The sequence below is a fragment of the Leptonotus elevatus genome, chromosome 18, assembly GCF_054856555.1.
Source record: "Leptonotus elevatus isolate MCC_2025b chromosome 18, RoL_Lele_1.0, whole genome shotgun sequence".
Taxonomy (NCBI): Eukaryota; Metazoa; Chordata; class Actinopteri; order Syngnathiformes; family Syngnathidae; genus Leptonotus; species Leptonotus elevatus.
This window is the reverse complement of record NC_141256.1, coordinates 2342138-2364464: the sequence shown is the minus strand read 5'-3', so window position 1 is coordinate 2364464 and position 22327 is coordinate 2342138. Positions and strand designations below refer to the sequence as shown.

General features: G+C 38.6%; 2 protein-coding genes across 6 annotated transcripts in view; one reads left to right on the top strand and one right to left on the bottom strand.

Annotated features, from left to right (window-relative positions):
- Nucleotides 1-6991, top strand: part of rad51b (RAD51 paralog B) — a 49485-nt gene extending 42494 nt beyond the window's left edge. The window contains exons 10-11 of one of the 5 annotated variants that reach the window (XM_086061811.1): nt 4658-4716; nt 5678-6991. In XM_086061811.1, the coding sequence (XP_085917937.1) occupies nt 4658-4716; nt 5678-5779 (161 nt within the window). In that variant the 3' untranslated portion in view covers nt 5780-6991. Of the gene's footprint in view, nt 1-4657; nt 4876-5677 lie in introns of those variants that run through there. The other 4 variants (XM_086061815.1, XM_086061812.1, XM_086061814.1 and 1 more) reach the window with 4 other exon arrangements.
- Nucleotides 6992-14901: 7910 nt separating this feature from the next.
- Nucleotides 14902-22169, bottom strand: zfp36l1b (ZFP36 like 1 zinc finger CCCH-type b). The gene is made up of 2 exons (XM_086061804.1): nt 21941-22169; nt 14902-18495 (listed from the first exon to the last, which is right to left on the bottom strand). The coding sequence occupies exons 1-2, from the start codon at nt 21989-21991 to the stop codon at nt 17815-17817; spliced, it is 732 nt and encodes a 243-aa protein (XP_085917930.1). The 5' UTR covers nt 21992-22169; the 3' UTR covers nt 14902-17814.
- Nucleotides 22170-22327: the final 158 nt, after the last annotated feature.

Genomic DNA, 22327 nt, shown 5'->3' with positions numbered 1-22327 from the left:
TAAATCGATTTCTTTGTACTTTGGCATGTATGTATTGCAATGAACACGCAGTCCAATTCATCCAATCAGTCATATTTTGCAATACCTCATCAGTGGAGTTGTTTACTCTTTCTCGAAACTGCACTTGTTTTTCCCAAATTAATACATTCTGTGCTTGACCTTGCACCGCAGTTGGCATCCACCGTGCCACTTTTACTAATGCATCATGTGTGTATTGTCCAGTGTAGTGCAGCTTGCTTGTAGTAATCTGGTTGTCAATCAGATTGGCGAATCCCAGCAACGTTGAGCACGATGACACTCTGGTAAAATAGGGAACTTGATTGTCCAACGTACCTCAGTTCGAATCAGTCCATGTGCCATCTTCATACAGGTTGGCACGATAGGCACGACGTGGGTTGTGACATAGGTGATTGTCCAGTCAGTGCCATTGCTCTTCCCGGTGCAATTCCTTTTTTCCGTATCATACTCACATAAAGAACACGTGGCATCCACCGTCAGTTGGCACCCTCTGGCAATCACAGGAATGTCCTGGCCACGGAAGCACCTCCGACACACCTGGAGCGGACAATCACTGCTTACGTTGGCAATCAGGCAGGCTTGCCCGCCTGGACAAGTAAAGTCGTCCTGGGTGCGGTTGTCAGCAGCGTTTCTCCACCGCAACCGAAACCACCACACGTGCTCCAGCGTTCGACCAATGGTGGCCGTCTGAATCGGCTCCCAGCAAAGGACGATCATCCACATCAGGAGCACACCACCTGCAAGGCCTCCGATGCCCCATTGTCTGGCACCACCATGTCTTCGGCCAGCATACATCATCTCGTTGTACTTGGATCCCCAATCGAGGAGAATTCATACCTGTACACATACACATAGACAACTACACGCTTGAATTAGTTTTCTCGTAAATAACATTTGTTAACGGGAACATACACCCACTTTTCGTCTCCAGGATACATTACGGCCACAGAGCTATCTTTCCCCTGCGCTATAATTGCTCCAGCTTTGTCGGTCAAATTTTCCCCTTTTGTTATCACCCGTTTTGGCATTTCTCACAATTTTCGACCGCTGTTTTTACATCATCTATTTTTAGATCAATGCCTCGATCCAGGGCCCACTGTTGGGTCCCCTGGATACCCCAACGTCCGCTTTTCCGATGTACCCATCTTGCTCGGCCCACCGTGGATTCCCACTGCACTATTATCGCTTTTACTAACTGGTCTATCGCTTGATTGTGTAGTGCTTCAGAATCTGTATATTTAGTGTGTGCATCTACATGTGACACCGTAATTTTCACACCCTGTACTTTGTCCCAAATGTCTTTCCCTAGCTCTGCACCCCATACCTCATTCCCGTATATCTTCCACCCATGTGCATGCCATGGGCCGCCCAAAAATGAAAGAGAGAAGAAAAAAATAAAATAAAATAAATAAAAAATAAGAGAGAATTTTTTTTAAATAATAATAAGAAAAAATAATAATAAATGGATGGTGGGTGGCAAATGGCCCCCGGGCCGTAGTTTGGACATATTTGTCCTATGTTTTGACTTCTGGAAAATTAAAAAGATAACATTTAATATATAATAACACGGTTATTTTTCCCTTCACGTGGCCTCACACTCCCTCACAGCCGCCATCGCAAAGCGACAGGCACTTAGCTTAGACAACGCTTTTTGTATCTGTCAGGCTAAAGGCCTCCCAGGCATGCTCCAAAGCTGGACAAAAAGTGCTCCTCCAAAGCCAGCAGATCAGACTCTGGAAGGATTGCAATCCACAATCTGGGCCGCAAGGGCAAATTTCTGTCTTAAAGAACGCTCACAGTACTGAACTGTTTTTTTTTAAATCTTTATTTCAACCTTTTACATTCTTACTTGTTCATATTTCCTATGACAGTAGTTAGAGTTTTGCCTTTTTAAGTTCCCAAGTAGATTAGAAAATAAAGATGCACATAATCAAAACCTGATTGTGTACTGTGTGTGTGTTTTAACAATTTATATTAACTTCCAAGCAGAAAAACGCACTCTTAAACTATTAAAATGTAGCATCCTTCATTTTAATGACTGATTTGACCAAGGTTATGTTCGGTTTTCCTGATAAATCTAAAACCGATGTGATGCTCTGAAAGGCATGCTCAAGTTAAGGGATACCTGACTCAATGAGCCATTTTCAGCAGCAAAAAGTTAATATTTTGTCCAGAATGAATTTGGTAACTTATTTTTCATATACAATTAAAACCTTTAAAAAAGATTTTTTCACTTGCTGTCGACTGAAGATGACATCACCTGTGCTGAAGAAGTAGGTAACGACCAATCATGGCTCAGTTTGGTGACCAAACCCAGAAAACAGGTGAGCCATGATTGGTCGTTACCTACTTCCTCAGCACAGGTAATGTAATCTTCAGTCGACAGTGAGTGGAGAAATGAGTTTTTAAAGTTATTAATTGTACGTGAAAAATAATGAAGTTACCAAGTTATCAAGTAAATTCTGGACAAAATATGAAGTTTTTACTGCTGAAAATGGCTCAATGAGTCAAGTATTCCTTTAAATATTAAACTCGAGTCTCCTCCAATTAATGACTCAATCAATTCCAGTATTTAATTTAATAAATAATTCACCGAATTTACGCTACATCAGCAATATTAACTCATTCACTCCCAGCCATTTTCACTGAAGCAACCCCCTTTACTCCCGGCTGGTTTACTGGATTTTGACTTGGCCCACAGAATATTCTGTTTGATTGCTATTAAAACATGGAACCTATCAAAAGAAAGATTGGAGTCTCTTCTTCCATCAGGAAAAAAAAGTATATTTGTATCTGTTTCTGTTTTGCAGCAATTAGCATTAAAATATAGCTACGTTTTATCAATATTCACATTCCTGTTGAAACCATTGGCAAAAAGAGCTTGTTGCAACATGGCCCTGGCTGATCTCGTATACTCTGCTGCCACCTGCTGGCCGTTTTTTGTAATAAATATCATTACTTTAAGCCAGTGGGCTGCGAGCGCTATCTAGTGGGCCGCAAAGTAATTTCAGTTTTATAACTCTGGGCCGCGACGACCGCGGCAGTTTTGTACACACATGTATTTTTAAAACGTAATTATTCCTTCCTCCTCGTGTAGAAAAAACAATCTGTAATATTGTATAATCTCCATTGAATGAGCTGCTCTTGACGCTCGCAAATATATTGCATCTAATAGAGTCAAAAATATGCAGGGAAGTATTTCAGCGCTTCGGAATTTCATGTTTTCTTCTATTTCCGGGTTTTGTTAAGCGTCCAGCCCTCGTCATTTTTGTCCAATGGGAGCACAATCGTCACTCGGGTGTGGCGCAATATAGTCCACTTGCAAAAAGCACAATGTGAATATAAACCGCACTAAATGAAAAAATACAAATAAAGCTCGCTTTACCAAACAAGCAGACTTTAGGACTTTTCTGGTCTGAACACACACAACGAATGGACGCTGCAATTAATTCTGTTCTCGCAGCTTCCCGAGCAAATCAACGTGGAGCAGTCCCAGAGATTGATAATGTGAAGAATTCCCTGAGTGAATCACAATTATCAATCTGGTTACACTGCCTCGTTTTATTTTATTTTTTTATTTTTTTATTTTTTTTGTTTTATTTTATTTTTTTATTTATTCATTTATTTAATTGTATTAATTTTTTTAAAAACAATCCACATAAACGCATACAATAACTGAAAAGTTGATTCCGGCTTGTTGGGCATCATATTGGTTGTCAGTGTTTACACATAAATAAATGTCATTGATGACCACATTGTATCATGTTATTTGATAATGATTTTATCAATCTTAACTAGATTTAATATCGTTATTAAATACAAACAATAATAAGTCAACATAAATCATAATTTCTGAATGGGCCCGGCCAATTTTTACAGAAAAAGTTGGACCCCAAGGTAAAAAGGGTTCAGAACCCCTGCTTGAAGTGACCTCTTCAGGTCAGAAGCTGCATCAAAACCTTCTGTATGCTCTAGCATAAAGAAACATAAAAATACGCGCGAGAAGGTCCAGAGAGACTGTTTTCCGGGTTCCATGCCATTGTATACACAGGGCATTTGTCACTTGGAATACTGGACTACGTATCCTTTTGGTATGCATTCTCGTCTGTGTGAGCGCAAAGGCTATTTCCGTGCTGTTTCAACACCGCCATTTGGCGGCCGGGAAGGACTCAAAGAACCGTAGTTGCATTCGTAAGCCATCCGGCTCCCCTTATGACTCTGTTCCTACCAATTTCTTGAAGGAGGATCTTCCAAGTATTGGTAAGTTTTAGCCATTATAAACAGCAGTCTGTGTCCTGGTTTAGTCCCCAGCATTTGAAAAATGCTGTCGTGCAAAAACCCCTGCTTCCAAAAATGTCTGTGCATGTGCCTGCATTTAACTACTTGAGAAACTTGGCTTCATAGCCAAATAAATATAGATGAATTATTTTGATTATTCATTCATTCACCTAGTGTTATAATAAATGTACAGAAGTTATCCCACGTTTACTCTTATAGTATTGCAAAGCATGACATATGCTCTTGCAGCAGAAAAAACAAGAACTGTGCCCTTATCACAAAATATCGGCTGAAACACTTTGCGGATGAACTGTTGAACTGTGACTGTTGAAACAGTGATTCTATTTGTTCTGTGTTTTAGGAAATGATGGCGAGGAGAAATTTTATGAGGGCACTGATCCCAGCCTCCAGGCTATCAGGGTGAGAACTGCGATCAACCTGAATACAACCTGAATGGATGCTCCAAAAGTGCAGTGCAAGTCATTACTATTTTCATCTTCATTATCATCATCACAGTTAGTCTTATGAAATTGTGTACACATGAGGGGAAGAAAGAGAAAAATACACACTTGGTTCCAATTTTTTTCTCTTCTATTTGTTTGCTTTTCTTACTGCTGTTTTATTTTTGGACCTCTTTTTGTTTGAAAAAATTCCAAGATGTTCCATAGCCAAATCATGAGTTCAAAGTTCTCACTACTTTACAGACCAAATGAACTCTAAAATGTGTGTGTGTGTGTGTGTGTGTATATATATATATATATATATATATATATATATATATATATATATATATATATATATATATATATATATATATATATATGTGATATAATAAAATGGAATCTTGTACTAACAGTGGCAGTACAGTAACGCCACAGTCCAAGATACTAGTTGTAGCTTTTTGTTGTTCTTACTGATCAACTATGAACATTTTTATTTATTTTTAAAATAAAACCTCAAATACAAAGTGCTGCATCTCCAAATATCCACATTTTGTATTCCACAAATTACATTCCCAACATGGTCCAGTCTAATGACGCCTAAACTGAAAGATCCCAGTATTATTTTTCTAAACTGAAAGATCTCAGTATTATTTTTCTTGTGCCACTTTTAATAGGTACACTAATCAACATTTTTTCCCCTCAGAAATTCTGCTTTAAAAAAAAAAAAATGCAATTTTATTTTTGTATTGCTACTGTCAGATGTGTTTAGTATTGTTGTAGTATGACAACACCAAGGCTATGAGCGAGTGAACACATCTATCTAAAAAAAACGCTGTGTAACAGACTATAGGTCACACTGTTTTTCGTAGTTATTTTTTTATTTTGTTTAATTATTGTTTAATTAACTTTTTACAATTATTCTCTTATTTTGAATTTAGGGCCTCCACCAAAAAAGCTGGAACAAGGGCAACAAAAGACTGGCAAAGTTGAGCAATGAAAAAAATAAAACACCTGTTTTGAACATTACACAGCTGAACTGATTAATTGACAACAGATGAGTGACATGTTTAGGCATAAATGGGGCATCTCTAAAAGGCTCTGAAGGCAAATTGTTCAAAGCCAAGGATGAGGCAAGATTCAACATTTTATGAACAACTGCGTGAGTAAATAGTTCCAACAGTTTATGAACAATGTTTCTCAGCGTACAATTGCAAGTAATTTAGGGATTTCATCATCTATAGAGTAGAGCATAATATCATAAGTCTCAGAGAATCTGGAGAAATCTCTACACGTAAGCAGTAAGGCCGAAAAACTAAAACTAATTCTAGAAGAAATAAAAACTAAACTAAAATAAAAAATTTCAACGAACAAACCTGGTCTAAAAACTATAGAAGTGTATTGCATTCACTTGGGGAAAAAAACCTCCTGTTTTTTGTGTATTTTTATTTATTTTTATAGGTTCATGTCGCAAGATACAGAGTTTTTGCAGATTTGCGACCCCTCTTGCGAAAAGCGGAATGGAAGCCAGCGAAGTGCACGCGGCCAGAGTGCTGAGACATTAGTGAGTGGTAGAATTGCTTATCATAAATAGACCCTATCGGATTTTCGTGACAAGGTGAAGGGAAAAATAACCATGGTTTGATATGTCCTCATGAAACCTCTTATATAAGGATATGTTGTTGTCCTGAACTGTTGTACGAATCCAGGTGCCCAACAATTTGTAAATAAAGGGCGGGATCAGCCTGGGAAGTCGTCCTTGTTTATACTACAGCCTTCCCTGCTTCGCAAACATGTTTTTGAGAGTGCCTGGGAGAGGGCTTGGACAGCCCAGTTTCTCACACTCACAGCTTTTTGCTAATGAATAAAAAACGGAGCGGCACGTGGTCCGGACGGAGTCAGCTGTGGAACACGTACGATTGCCCAGCCGTCCGTTGTTGCAGCTCGCTTCACCCGGACCGTGGGCTCCCCGGTCTAGTGTCAAGGTAAGCGCTGATGATGATCATATTATGCTGCTTAACGTTGTAGTGTATTGATTACTGTTTGCGGGGAATAAAATGTACAATTATTCTAGCAAATCGAGTCGTCATTGTTGCTGTTTGCGGGGAATGAAAGGTATAATCATTCTAGCAAATCGACTGTTTGCGGGGAATGAAAGGTATAACCATTCTAGCAAATAGAGATGTGATTGTTGCTGTTTGCGGGGAATAAAAGGTATAATCATTCTAGCACAGCGCAGGTGTTGATTACTGTTTGCGGGGGATAAAACGTACGATTATCCTAGCACAGTATAAATGTTGATTGCTATATGCGGGGAATAAAATACATTTATTCTAGCAAAAGTATATCAAGTCTCTGTGTATTCATTGTTGCCGCCGACCACTCACGAGCCTGCATAAATAATAATAGAAAGGTGAAGTTGTGTTTTTCACAAAACACAAGGTCTTACCTTTTTAGCAGAGAAGAAAGCAAGCTGTGGGTCCCGTTTCATCCTCTTAGGTTTTTCCACGTACTCCAATATTAACGCTGCTCCAATATTGATCCACGCCCCCCTGCGACGCTTGTGCGACTTCAGTTTTGCCTTTTTTGTCACACTAGACAGTGTTATCCTTTCCTGCTCGGTATCCTATATACACCGTGGTCGGGAACGCAGGAGACATTTTTCCTTTGATCAGCGTCACCTCCTCCCGTTTGCATGTCGCCAAACGTTCGGCCCAATGGGATGTCTGTGGATCTCACTCTGCTTCATCTATCCTACCTACCTTGCCTCAGTCTCTCCTTTGGTTTCTTGAGGTCTCCCTAATTTGTTGGAATTTAGATGTTTCTGGGGTTGGTGAAACCCTTGGTAATCCGGTGGGTAGTAGGTAATGTCTGGTCGGTGCTGGATTTCACTTTCCTTTCTTTTCTTTGATCCTTCCTCGGGTCTCCTGACAACCTCACGACTATAGCTGGATTCTGAAGTATTCGGTTTAGGTGAACGGTATGGGATTTTTAATAGGTTTTAGGTGAACGATACACTCACACGCACGCACACATGCACACACACGCACATACTCACCCACATACAAAATTTAAAAAAAAAATAATAATTTAAAAAAAAAGAGAGAGCAATGATGATCACATCTCAAATCGGTAAAATTACCGAATGAACAATACTGAGCTCTTAAGGAAAAAAATTCTAAAATTAAAAAACAATTTTTTTTTTAAAGAAGCCACCGGGAGACGGAGGGTCGCACTGCAGTATTGATTTATTATTATTTTGGCATACTTTTATATCCGCTGTGGCAAACACTTGCCTTTTCCCACAGACTCGTAGATACTAGAGGTGTTCGAAAAAATGTATTCGGCAATATATCGCGATATTACAGCGCGCAATTCTCGAATCGATTCGATATGCGGCTGAATTGACTTTTAAACATAATTTTTTTATGGGAATATTCAACAAAACGTCTTACTTAGGGATACAATTCACACATTAAGCATGGAAGAATGTTATATTAATGGAACATTAAGCCTTAATATTTTATTTCAGTGCTGTTCAAACATGAAACTGCAACCTGTTTGTTAAATGCATTGGCTCAGTTATAAGCTTGAATTTTCAGATAAATAAATAAATGTTCATACAAATCTTACAGTGTACATGTACAAGTTTACTGATTAATATTTTCTAAATTTGAGTAAAAATAAATAAAAATCGCAATAATCAATTTATAGATTCGCATCGGGATTAATCGGTATTGAATTGAATCGTGACCTATGAATCGTGATATGAATCGAATCGCCAGGCAATTCACACCCCTAGTACATACACTCCCAAACACGTTCGCCTTCGCAGCGGTTACACAAAGCGAGAGTGAGAGCGTGCACGCGCCTGACAGGGAGAAATCTAAGTGTCCGGCCCGACACCCCGATCATTATTTTACTCTACAGGAAAATAGGAGTAACAGCCATTGTGCCACAGTAGTGCCTCCTGTCCATTATACAATTCTTAAAACATGTGTAGGTGAAAAATATGGTTATTTTAACACTCCAAAAACACGTCAAAGTTGCGACATGCACCTTAAATTTTCAGTTTTTCTGAATATTTTTTTCTGTCATAAAAAAAAATCTGAAAAACGAGGGGAAATTACTCAGAAAAACAGAGCAAAAAAAATATTCAGAAAAACAAGGGGAAAAATATTCCAAAAAACAGAGCAAAAACAGTAATTTTTTATTTTATATTTTTACCTCTGACCTCCAAGTGACTTGTTGCAGACTCGCTAATGGCGGACACTTTCCCACATGCAATACGCTTCCGTAGAAACTTAACTGTTAGCTTACTAAAATCATGCCAATCGATTGACATATTTGTATATTAACATGCTCCATAAAACAATATACCTAGCTTACGTTAGAATCATAGTATACAGTAAAAAAAAAAGAAGCATAAAACATTACTAATACTGTATGTGTTACTAATTACGGCACATGCCTTACCTGAACTGAGCGAGTAAGTCATATAGTTGACGATACGGTACGTTGGAGGTATGCGGGAAAGTGTCCGCCATTAGCAAGTCTGCAACAAGTTACTTGGAGGGAAAAAAAATACTTACAAGATATATATATATATATATATATATATATATATATTAGTGCTGTTAAAGTTTTTTTAATTTAAAAAGTATCGCATTAATCATGAATTAACGCAGATTAATCACACTATTAATTTTGACCATAGATTATCCTTTAGCATGACAGCGGATGGCTATGTTTAAGGTAGCTCAGGTTGTGTTTGAGCAATAAACATAATTACATGCATTAAAGTAAAGCATTTAATAAATATTTGCGTATCACATTTAGAATATTTGTTCATGTCAAAATATTGGGGTCATTTTTTGGCCATTTTAAATTACCCTATTCACAATCAGCATTGAACTCTTGGCAGAGGCTATCCGCCAAAAAGATGAGATACAGGGGATAACCGATGAGGGGAGAACAGTCCATAAAATAGCACTTTTTGCAGACGACATTTTAATTTTCATTAAGAATCCACTGACTTCTGTCCCGGCACTTATGCAGTGCTTGGGTGAATATGGAGTAATTTCGGGACATAAAATTAATCAAAATAAATCCGAAACGATGATGCTTTCAGGAAATTGGCCAGTACAATTAAGTACAGACTTTTAATTTCACTGGTCCAAACAGGGTTTTCGTTATTTGGCAATATTTCTTACTCACCGTCCGAAAGAATTGTTTAAGGCTAACTATGATCATTCCATAATCATGTATATATAATATATATATATATATATATATATATATATATATATACACACACACACAACACGCGATGTTGTAGAGGCGTGTCAACCACGAAAGCCCCACAACATCCAGAGCCCTTAGGAACTCCGGGCGGATCCCATCAAACCCCGGGGCCCTGCCACCGAGGAGCTTTCCAACCACCTCAGTGACGAGGAGCTTTCCAATCACCTCAGTGACTTTGTCCCCATATATATATATATATATATATATATATATATATATATATATATATATATATATATATATATATATATATATATATATATATATATATGATATTGGCTGTGTCTTTCTAGCAGCTTTATTAATTTTTTGTTGAAATAAATAGTAATTTTTCTTCAGTTTTTTCCCCCTGTTTTTTGGTATATATATTTATTGAAAATATGCTCAACATCCCATCTTCACTGCAATTTGGTTTTGTACAGTCTACTGCCTAAATCACAAATTTCATAAAAATTTTCTTAAATGACAGGCATGCCTTTCTTCACAATTTAAAACCGTTCCCATTTTGTCTGTGACATGCTAAAAAAAAATACCCCAAAGATCATGAATTACAGTACTGTACACTTTAAACGCTAATCTTCTTTCTGCTTTGCTAAAATTGGCCTTGGCTAACATTTTGCTCATTGTTAAAAACAAAAACAAAAAAACATTTGTTTTAATTTTGGCAAAATCAATGTTTGTATTCTCCATGAACTGTACTATTTAGAGGAACACCTTCCCAAGACCATGTATTTTTTCCGTTTTACATAGATTGCACAAAATCAAACTGATTACTTTTGCTTTTGACTTATCACACAATGGTGATCTTCCTCACAGTCAATATGTGTAACCGTGCGATCAGAACAAGTGAAAACATCTATACAATATTGTGCACATGACATGCACAATATTGTATAGATGTTTTCCAATTATGTTTTTACTGCTACGGTAAATGTAACTCAATTTACTGGCAAACTGTTTCAAGGTTGTAATCAATCAGTCAATCAATACGTAGAAATTGATATTTCTGGGGAAGATATTGTCATTTTGGGTCTAATGAAATATATGATCCTGCGATGTTGTCACTAATCATGCGGCCATGAAGTCAAATAATCTGAGAATGTGTGGTCTATGTTGCCCAGAATCTGGAATTAGACCGTTGTAATGTTTGCATCTAAAAACAAGTCAGGAAAAGAACTTGGCCAAGCATTTGGTGCTTGCCACTCACAGTTCAGTTGCCACACAGTAAACATTGAAATTCCACATCCATCTCTTGTTGTGTTTAATTTCCACTTTAGTTCCACTATGATGATGCGCATTAAAACACTTTGGTCAAGAGCCACAGCGAGTGTACAATGTTCCGCTTCAGTGCATTTTTCTCACCAATCTGGTTTGTACAATCAAAGTACATGCTGAATAAAATGTTCTGCCCCTCTACTTGCAGTCTGGAACCACTTTTGGAAAAATACCTTTAAAAAATTGCATAATTATGTTTTTCTCTTTGTACAACTGAGACTGACTTGTGTTACTTTAGCATTTTATTACTTGATGCTATCTTGGTTGTCAGCTCTACAGCGCTAAACAAGTCAATACACTCACCATTATCCAACCTTTTTTGGAACATTGACATTGACTCAGAGGTGGCAAATCCAGGTCCAGAAAGTAAAATCCCTGCCGCAGTTTGGCTTTAGCCCCAGGTGCTTGCTAGCGAGCTCCCGAGCTAGCTTCCCGGGTGCTCGTTTACTTGATAGGGAGTTAGCTAGCTAGCACAATGGGTTAAAGCCAAACCGTGGCAGGGTTTTTACTTTCTGGACCTGGATTTGCCACCTCTGCCGTTTACATCGCGCCGGTCCCGTATTGTCCATCAATGACGGACTCCCATTTTGTTGGCGATTAACGCTTGACAGGAACCTTCAAAATATTGACGGACTAAGCAGAGTTTTGTCTGTCAATGTAATCATCAATCCGTCAATGACATAATGCCAAAATATGACAAGTATATCCCAAAAGCACAGATCTTGACTTCTTGCGTGTGCAATGACAATTAAATTTGATTCAGTTCCATTTCAAATTAAGACAGTTCCACTATGTAATGTAATCATTGAGAAATGTATCCTAATCTATCAATCAATCAATCACTATTATTATATCTATATCATATCTATATTATTTATTATATCTCTTAAACAAAAGTAAAAATTGGTCTGGTACAACAATGGAAAAGAAAAAGGCCCTACAGTATTAGATCTTTGACCTCAGCATGTAATTACTTGGACTAGGTCAGGACCTTCAACTATTTCCCAGGGATTTAAAAGGAGACATGAATAAAACAATGGTAAATATTGAGCCAAGCTCTGCCTACCACCGAGTTATTACACAATAGAAGAACAAACGGTATTTAAAACTGTTGTCAGGTTGTCACACTCGCAGCGTATTTATATCAAACATGATTTGTGCTTAGCTAAGGGTGAAGGAATGTGATTAGCTGCTAACGGTAAGGACAAAACAACTCACCGCGCTCAGATCATTAACAGGTTCTGACAGGCTGTTAACATGGCGCCCATTCCCATGACTTTAGTTCCCATGGTCGGGGAGCCTTCAGGGTTTGTCAATTAGGTAACAATTGTGTCATTTGTGGCACTACCTTCGTGTTTGTCTGACTATTGGCCACATGCTCATTGATATTGATTGAGAGGCACATAAACTGTTGTGTACCTCATTTAAATACAATGTCCATAATTCTCTATGTATCTTTCACTATACTATATTGTATTTTCTTAGCAATGTTACATGCACACACAGAAAGCTGTTTTCAATCTTTAGTTAGGTCACCTGATGACCCATCTCAGCTACTGTATGTGGGGGTTTAACTCAACCAAAGTACCTTTCACACCCTTCACTTCGCTCGGAGCTGTACAAGTGTGCCTGGCAGCACTGTTAGGCACTAATATGGGCCTCTCATCAAATTAAAAAGACTTGTGTATGTACTGTACTGGAGCTTCTTCTTTTTTTTTTGCCCATTAAGAGCAATGTAATTTGCAGAAGAGGAGGAAGACATAATAAAAGTGGATATGTTGGAACTTGTTCAGTGTGTACAGTCCTGACCGAGGTCTTGATGTTACCTCTCATCAAATCTGACAACGTGACCTTGATGTTGTCATCTGATGAAATGTGCAAATAATACTGATGGTCGGGTTTTGGTGTACTTTGCTTGGTGAAGGTCTTTGCTCCATTTAAACATCTGTTGGTTAATGGTGGTGGCTTAAGCAACATCCTTCCTCCCATTTCCCTGAGGTCAAGTAGCAAAGAACAGTACACAATATTTTGGCAGGGCACTAAGGCATATGACATATTGGGTTCTATTTTCGTAGACTGTGCAGGTGCACTCGCTCCCTCATGGCGCAAATGCTGGCGGATCCTGATTTTTCGAAAAGTGCAAGGCTCACTATGTGTTTTTGACAAATTGGCAGACTGGTCCAGGGGTTTGGTGGCAATTGAGAAATTTGGGACAAGTCCCAAATGGACAGTCCAGGCCAACATGGCCAGCTATTCATTATTATTATTATTATTATTTATTTTATTTATCTTTTTAACTGGCCCTAAATAATTTCCAATACACATAGCTGTCTACTTTAAAAAAAAAACATAAACTACTGTTCAATAAATGCAGACGACTTATAAGGTATAGTCAACATGCCAGCCACGTGCACACACCAGGGATGGATTGGCACAAAAGAATCAGCGCTGGCACTTTGACTTAGACCGGCTGGCCGGCCCGACTAACTTGCGCAACCTCATAGCCCTCTCAGTGCCTGAGAAGCAGAGGTCCAGGTCCAGAAAGTAAAAAACCCTGCCACAGTTTGGCTTTAGCCCCTGGTGCTAGCTAGCGAGCTCCCTAGCTAGATCCCCAGGTGCTCGTTTACCTGCTAGGCAGAGCCGTATATAGAAAGAGTTTGGCCAACTCAGTATCAGCAGGGTAAAAAGATAGCGTCCAATCAGTCCATATGTTATGTGACCAGCAGTTGACCAATCATATAACATTGTTACTACCAAGTTTATTTTAGTTAACGAAAACTAACAAAAAAAACTACAACTAAAATTGAAAAAACAGTTTCGTTAACAAAATAGAATAAAAACAAAAATGCATATTAAAAAACGAAAACTAACAAGCTATATTTTATGTTTACAAAACAAATTAAATGTAACTATAATTATAGCGAAAATGTCCTACGTTTTAGTCTTTGGTAATTAATTTAATACATGAGTCTTTAGGGATGATTTTAAGCATATTTATTTCGATGTTAACCGGAATTAAGTTCTGTCAACTAAAGGATAATAAGCCCCCAACAAAAAAAACATATATATATATATATATATAAATAAATAAATAAAACGACGTTTGAAAGTGTGTCACAACAGAAGTGATGTCATCTAGCAGCAGCCAATATAAAAGCACCTTCAGTTGACGTCCTCCGAGGCGACAAATTTTCATGCTTGACTTTTGGCTCCAATGACTCAGCTCGCCTGCTTTTTCATTCAACTCAGCCAAAATGCAAAGCAAGGTAAGAAATATGTTACTTTGGTTCACATAAAAATAATAATACTGAAACTAAAAATTAAAAAAAATTACAACTAATAAAAACAGAATCACCCTGAAAACTAACTAAATAATAATTAAAATGAAAATTTCAAAACTATAATAATCCTGGTTACTACACAAGAAAATATTTTGAAAACATCAAAACTTCTAGGTGAGACTAATGTGGCAGCCAATGAGGAAAAATGACACTCAGCAACATCGGGATTGTCTTGAGCTCCAATGTTTGTATAATCGGGACAACCTTTGAACCTTTACTGTGTTGTTCACAAACAGACACTCAAATAGCCAATATAAACATATTTTATTGTTTTTTTACTGCAATCAGTCATCACAAAATTAACCATTAACAAAGACACTACTGTAGTGAACAGCAACAGCTGCATTCCAATGCTGTTAACCTCTTACCTACAGGAATACATTTTAGGCTTTTAGCACTCATACCATTAAAAAAAATAATAAAAAGGCACAACAATTGGGAAACCTGGAATGTATTTTTTTAGGCACTTCATGGGAGAAAGTGGTCAAAACAACCTTTACATCATCATCATCATCATCATCATCATGACAAAAAGTGCTAGTACGTCTGTGCGTGATTGAGAAAAAAGGCAAGCTTGTTTTACTCCTAATTTATTTTTTAGCTGAGAGATCTTTCTCTATAATCACCTGGCTGACTCCGTGATGCATCGCATGACATGAATCCCAATTCAAAGTTACTGATATGAGGACAGGACTGTTCCAGAACCAGTCTACATTCTAGAGGCCTAAAACGCACTGTAAGCAGCATTTGTCAATGCACGGTGCAGGTGGTTAAGTAAACTTGGCTCATATGTAATAAAACTACTATCATTGGTCACTTCACCATCAATATAACCGCTGTTAGCAAAACAAACGTTTAAGATAATCTTCTCTTATGTTGAGGTATAAATATTGTTTCCCAAATATTTAGTGCAAAATTCCAACTGCGGTAATAGAGCATGAACACCACCTGCACTCTGTGAGCACAACTGGGCCAAGCTGGCAATGCATTTGTGCCTTCAGACCGCTAATCCCCCCCCTCCCCCTCCCACCTGCAGTCCAACATGTGGGAGGAGCAAGTAACAAACAAAAATGCTACAACTTTGTGCACTTTGCTTTTAAGGAGAAGTCAACCCCCCAAAAAATCTTTACAATAATACATTTTATGTGCCCCCACTAAACACAGCATTCTGATTAATATTGCAAAATTAACTTGTTTTGAATCCTTCTCAGGGGGCGGCTGTTTTGCTACTTGCTGTTGACTACAAATTATGTCACAGTTGCTCCAATCACGGCTCAGTTTGTGACTATCGCATGATCAAACTCATGAGCCATGATTGTTCAACTGAGAAACTGTGATGTAACTTTCAGTAGACATCAAGTGACAAAATGAATGCCCTCCGGGGTGGCATGTGTTTTGTGTTGCTTAGTTCATGTTCCACACTAGTGAGGGCGCATATAAAATTTTTGACTTAACTTCCCCTTTAAATTGAGATTAAGTTTCAAAACAAAGAAAAATGTGTTTAAAAATGTCATTGCAGATTAATATATTACTGTAAAAAAATCGACTTCACAATCTTACGATTATGGAAGATCATAATTTAACAAAAGAAAAAATATATATACTATTGTTTCATTAACAGATAAATACAATGTAAAAATGCTTAAGATCAGCAATAAATACAATTTGATAAATAAGCAGTGAGAACCAAAGCCAATACGCTTAGGGCTTTATGGAATAAACTAGACAATAATAATAATGATGATAATAATAATAATGTACGATATGAACATGGGGAACCAACCAAAGCACTTGAGCTGACCAAGACATCCACTAAGATGGACTTCTCTATGACATCAAGGAACAAAACCCCTCCAAAACATTGTTTGCTGGCACTTCACCTAACCCACCCACCCAACATTGACCTCAGGGGGGCTCAGTGATCAAATAACTTGCACACATATAACCCATGGCAACTAGTGACGTTAGTGTCAAATCAAATTGATTTGGACTCTACGTCAATGATTCTTCCTGCTGTGGCCTGCACAAAGTGTATTTGTCATTCATGTCCAGGGAACAGTGGCAGGATTCCAGCCATCAAGAATACTGTGCACTCACTCAGCATGATTTGAAAGACACTGGGTTTGGTAAGGTCGATTGCTGGCATCACACACACACAAAAAAAATAAAAAATCTCAGCTGATGTCCTCTTGTTCACTAAACTGCGGTGATCCTTACAAATTCAACACTGATCTTTCACAAAAGCTTGTGGCAACTGCCTGGAAATTGGCAACACTGCAACGTACGCAGCACACACGCCGTCCTCACTTGTTACTGATGCTTCCAATGACAAGTGTGCGCTTTACAATTGGAGCTACATTTCACAATGGTTCACATTCATGCGCAACATGGCACCTGCCAGGGTATGTACATGGAGACGATGCCGAGTTAGGAATTGCTCATTTTGTTAATTAAAAAGACCTGACTGCAATTGTACAGAAGAGGATTAGGGCTAGTGAGGGGGGGGCGGGGGTGGGGGTTTGCAGGATTCTCACTTTGAATTGAGAATCATCACTTTATTCTCAGATATCTGACTTACCCCCACAATTCATAGCGCTACGTCGCAAAGTCAGAAGTCTCACATTCAAGTAATAAAGTGGAATTATGAGATAAAAGTGAGAATTATGAGAATAAAGTGAGAATTCTAAAATTAAAGTCAGAATTCTGGGATTAAAGTGATAAAGTCAGAATTCTCACTTTCAAATCAGAATTCAGAATCAGAATTATGAGATTAAAGTGATAATGTCAGAAGTCTGAGATTAAAGTGATAAAGTCAGAAATCTGAGATTAAGGTTTCTGAGATTAAAGTGATAAAGTGAGAATTTGAAGACTAAAATCAGAATTCTCACTTTAAAGTCAGAATTAAGAGAATGAAGTGAGAATTCTCATTTTAAAATCTCAATTATTTGATTAAATTCAGAATTCACACTAAATTCAGAATTCTGAGAATAAAGTCCTGCAAACCCTTTTTTCTCTTCACTGGCCCTAATCCTCTTAAAGGGGGTATTAAAAAAAAGTGACATCCTCGAAAGAGAAGGCATCTGTTATTGTGATCTGAGTTCTTCTTGAGAAGTGAGAGGTCTTCATCTTCCTCTCTTCACTCCATGAAAAAAATCCTCTTACTCATCAGAAACCGAGAGCCTGCTGAAGATGGGGAGGCGGCGGGACGCATCCAGAAGGGGCGACTCTGAGTCACTCTGACTGCCAAGGCTGCTCTGGTAACCCTCCTGGTCGGACAAAGAGCTGAGGGGACTAGGGGGGCCCTCCGAGGCTGGCTGGAAAAAATAGGGGATCGTGGGGGAAAGCTGAGGCTCACACACAGCAGAGGGGCCCCAACTGGGGCCAAACAGGTTGGCAATCTCCTGCCTTGAGTAGGCGAAGGGATTGCTGGACCACTCAGTCAGGTCTTCGGTGGAGCGATTGGGAGGCGGGGTGACCGAGGTGGGGCTGTCTTGTGAGCTGGGGAAGCCCGCAAAGCTGAAACTGTGCTGTAGGCGAGGGCAGCCCATCTTGTTGAGCGGCAGGGGCCCGCGGCGTTCCTCAGGGTTGTGGATGAAGTGGCAGCGGGGGCCGTACGGGCAGAATCCAATGGTGTGAAAAGTGCGACACGGCTCAGTCTTGTACTTTGGGTGGCGGGTCAAGCTGCGCAGTTCGTGCATGCCGTGGGCGAATTGGCACTTGTCGCCATACTTGCAAGACCCGTTCTCTTCGAAGGGTCGGCACAGCTCTGTCTTGTAGCGGCTGGAATTGACTTGGCTGCTTGCGCCTGCGCACGCTTGGCTGTAGTTCAACATCTTGTTCTGAGAGGAGAAAAACAGATGGGGAAACAGACAAGAACATGAGAAATGGCAATGAAACCTGTACAAACTCAATGTAACAGCAAACCTTTAGCAAAATTGAATACTTTTTAAAGCCGCTTAAATGCTGCACGAAACAAATGTCATGTCCATGCCCTACTGCATACATACTGTAAAGTCCCGTGAATAACACTTTTTTTTGCAACAAAAAGATCCCAAATCAAGGGGAGTATTATACAGAGAGAGGGTTAAATAAGAGAATTATTTATTTATTTTTTACACATGAACTAGTTAGCCCCAAGGACAACATGAGTAGCCCATGGGTCTGTTCTAAAAAAAGAGCTCACCAATGACAGTGACTTGCTAAAAATTAAAACAGAAGATTGCTAAAATGTATTTATTCAAACTAATAACATGGTGAACATTTAACTCTTTGAGCGCCGGTGATGGCAATACCTAACGAGTAGTGCTAATGACTGTCAAATACACTTGTTTTTTTTATTGCAACGGCCAGAGCTCTGGTATGATCATTAAATTGGAAAATGAATGATAATAATAGTGATGCACCGAATATTCGGCCACCGAAAATGGCAAAAATATGCATTTTAAGCATTCGGCCGAAATAAAATTAAAGCCAAAAGAAAATGGCCGAAAGCAAAAAAACAAACAAAAAACACTGCAAGCAAGCGTCTGTTTGAATTCAACACCAAACACGGGGGTGAGTGTCTGCCTCGCTGCTCGCTGGCGTTTCTCTTTGTGAGTACCGGCAGCTTCATTGCACACACCGGAGAAGTAGAGGGGCGTCGCTTGGTAAACTATTGTCCAGCATTTCAGCGGGTCGAAAAACAAACAAACAGGTGAGCCACTCTTTCTCCTGCAGCGCCTTTCTCTTTTTCTTTAATTAGAGCCCTCGAGCGCTTCCACTTTTTCACTTGCCTTCTGGTGGCCGTGCTAAATACTTTAGCTAACAGTTTTAAAACAAGTTAACACTCTCCGGGTGACTACAGACCTGTACAGGACGCCGTATGTGACTTTGCAGTGCGTTTCCGAAGCCAATTAGCTGGTGCGAAGAAATTCATTTATTTATTTTAAAAAGTTGGTGAATATGTGAATGTGCGGATTTTAAAGTGCGCCGCACTGTGTCCCGCTCCAAATAGTCTACAAATGTTTCATCCGCACTGCGCGCATCAGTGCCCGCCCATGCGAACTACTGTACATTGACTATAAAGTGCAATCGCACCGCCAGAAATTTTTCACTCTGCGTTTGGTGTTTAATGTACCATTCGCCAATATGTCTGTGGTGTAGAGTAGTGTTAATTTCGTCAACAAAAACTAAACAAAAATAATTTTGTCAGCACACATTTTTCACTGGACTAAAAATAGACTAGACTAGACTAGACTAAAACCTTCATTAATAAACAATAACTGGGACTAAATCAGTATGCATGATGAAAATGTACTTCACTTAATAAAAATTGGACTAAAATCTATGGACATTTTAGTTAATGAACAAAATTGAGACAAAAATTATATGATTTTGTAAAATCTTGTCTCTGCTAATCTGTCACTGTGACACTGTCATGTGACACACAGTGACACACCCCCTTTCAAATCTGCAACTAGCGAGTGCAACATGCACAAACATGGGACAGACAGGAGGTTAAAAATGTTTTTGTTTTTTTTAAGTAACTGAGACTAAATTTTTAAATGGTGGATATAATCAACACTAGTGTGGAGGTATTTCAATTTATATTGTGCTTTGTTAAAATGCCAGTGCTAAATAAATATTTTATATTAATATTATAATTGTAATTAATTATAAAGAATGAAATTATAGTAAAAAATTGGCATAATGTTTTTCGGCGTTTCAGTTTTCAGTTATCGGCCAAGCATTTCTCATTTTCGGCCCAAAAAATTCATTTTGGTGCATCCCTAAATAATAATAATAATAATATAAAAAACACTAACAATCGTCAGCAGATTTTATCCATTTTGGATGAGATCACCATGTATCAAAGCAAAATGGCAGATCTTAATAAACACATTTCAGGCACGAGGTGATTGATCAAAGTGTTTGTGTCATGTTAAATACAAAACAAAGGGCGCCAGAAAATAAAAAAGATGAAAATTTGATAAAAAGCAACAAACGTGTCTATACACACAATGTTACTGTGTCTGGCCACTTGAAGTTCACTGACAACAGCCAGTACAAATTTCATAAATAAGATGATCTTACTTTTTTAATATTTATTATTTAAATTAAATAACAATTCAAAACATTAATTTAATGTTTTGAATTGTATCCACATAAATTGATCAAACATTGATCTTTTTTCTGTGGTGCAGAATTTTTTGTCCACCAGGTTAAAATCTTCCATAATGATATGAAAAAATCCTAAACTAACTATGTAAAAAAAAATAACATTAAAAAAAATCTGTGAATATGCGACTCCTCGGATGCTAAACCGCAGTATGTGGGACCCACTGCATATGACTACATTAATCATCATAATCAAACCCCTACAAACTTAATCTGCCCAGCATAATTTCAGAAGTATAAGAAAATCAATTTATGTACTTGTGCTCATGCTTTTCTTTAACAAAACTAACAAAAACTTTATTTGTTTTTCATCCAAGTTCACCATGTTAAGTTTGCAAAAGAAAGCAACACAGCCACCTGTATAAATTTCTACAGGAAAATGTGCTACCTTAATTACAGCAGGAATATCTCACGTTTTACAAAGTGGTGCAATTATATTGAATACCATTGACCATAAAATTAACCTTAGTATCTAGCCCAGGGGTCTTCAAGTCTGGTCCTTGAGTCCCTATTCAGCCTGTTTTCCTCATCTCCCTACTCCAACACACCTGAATCAAATTAACAGGATCATTATCAGGCTTGCACAGAAATTGCTGATGAGCTGTTCATTTGATTCAGGTGTGTTGAGGAGGGAAACGTAGCAAACAGGCAGGATAGGTGCTCTCGAGAACTGGACCTGTTGATCCTTACTGCATGAAACAATAAATGACAGATAAAAATGCTTCGTTACGTCACTCCGGTTTCGCTGGACAGCCAATAAAGTTGCTACACTTGCGGCTAGTTGTAGATTCTGGGCCATAGTATTTGTTAATTGTCTGCTTTATATATGAGTAAAACACTATGATGACTCTGCCTAATGACATTTAGCGCCAAACACTGCAAGTAATGTTATCAGACGCGATATTGCAAACTTTTGCGCAAACATTCGAGCAACCAAGCGCCGATATTAATGACTCTCCCCACCTTATCGAAGAAACGTTTGGCCTAACCGCGTGCAACGAAAATGAGAGTGTGTTTTGTCCGTTCCGAAACCAGAGTTTAACATTTTAGTTGACTGAAAACTGTCAATGCTAACGTTAGCATGTTTGCGCTACATAGGACAACTCAGTGCGCGCAGTCATCATTTACCTTGTCGGAGACTTCACTGTCGAAGAAAGGAGAACTGCTGGCCGCTGTCATTCCTTCGTAGATGTTTATGTAGATGGTTATTTATAAGAGTCCAGGTTTCTATGCTGGCTTCCCCACAGAAAGCCGCCCCCTCTGAGTCTGTAGCGATGCAGTGCTGCGCAATTCCTTTTCTACATGCAGCTACAGTCGGCGGCCTTCCGGCTGCGACGCTGCACAGAGCAGCTTGGGAGGAAACAGCGCCTCTACAGTGCAACCTTCGTGGAATGAAAAGGAGTGAACGCGGTTTCTTCAAGGTACTACTGTGCACAGAAAAATAAACAGCTGCGAGGGACATTTTTAAATTATTCACCTTTAACGTTTAACACACGTTTAAATCAGTCCAATTAG

Excerpts from the sequence above, each read along its gene's own strand:
- zfp36l1b (XM_086061804.1), bottom strand. The coding sequence starts at position 21,991 with ATGACAGCGGCCAGCAGTTCTCCTTTCTTCGACAGTGAAGTCTCCGAC. Across the intron at positions 18,496-21,940 it reads ACAGTGAAGTCTCCGACAAG|AACAAGATGTTGAACTACAG; the intron begins GTAAATGATGAC and ends TTCTCCTCTCAG.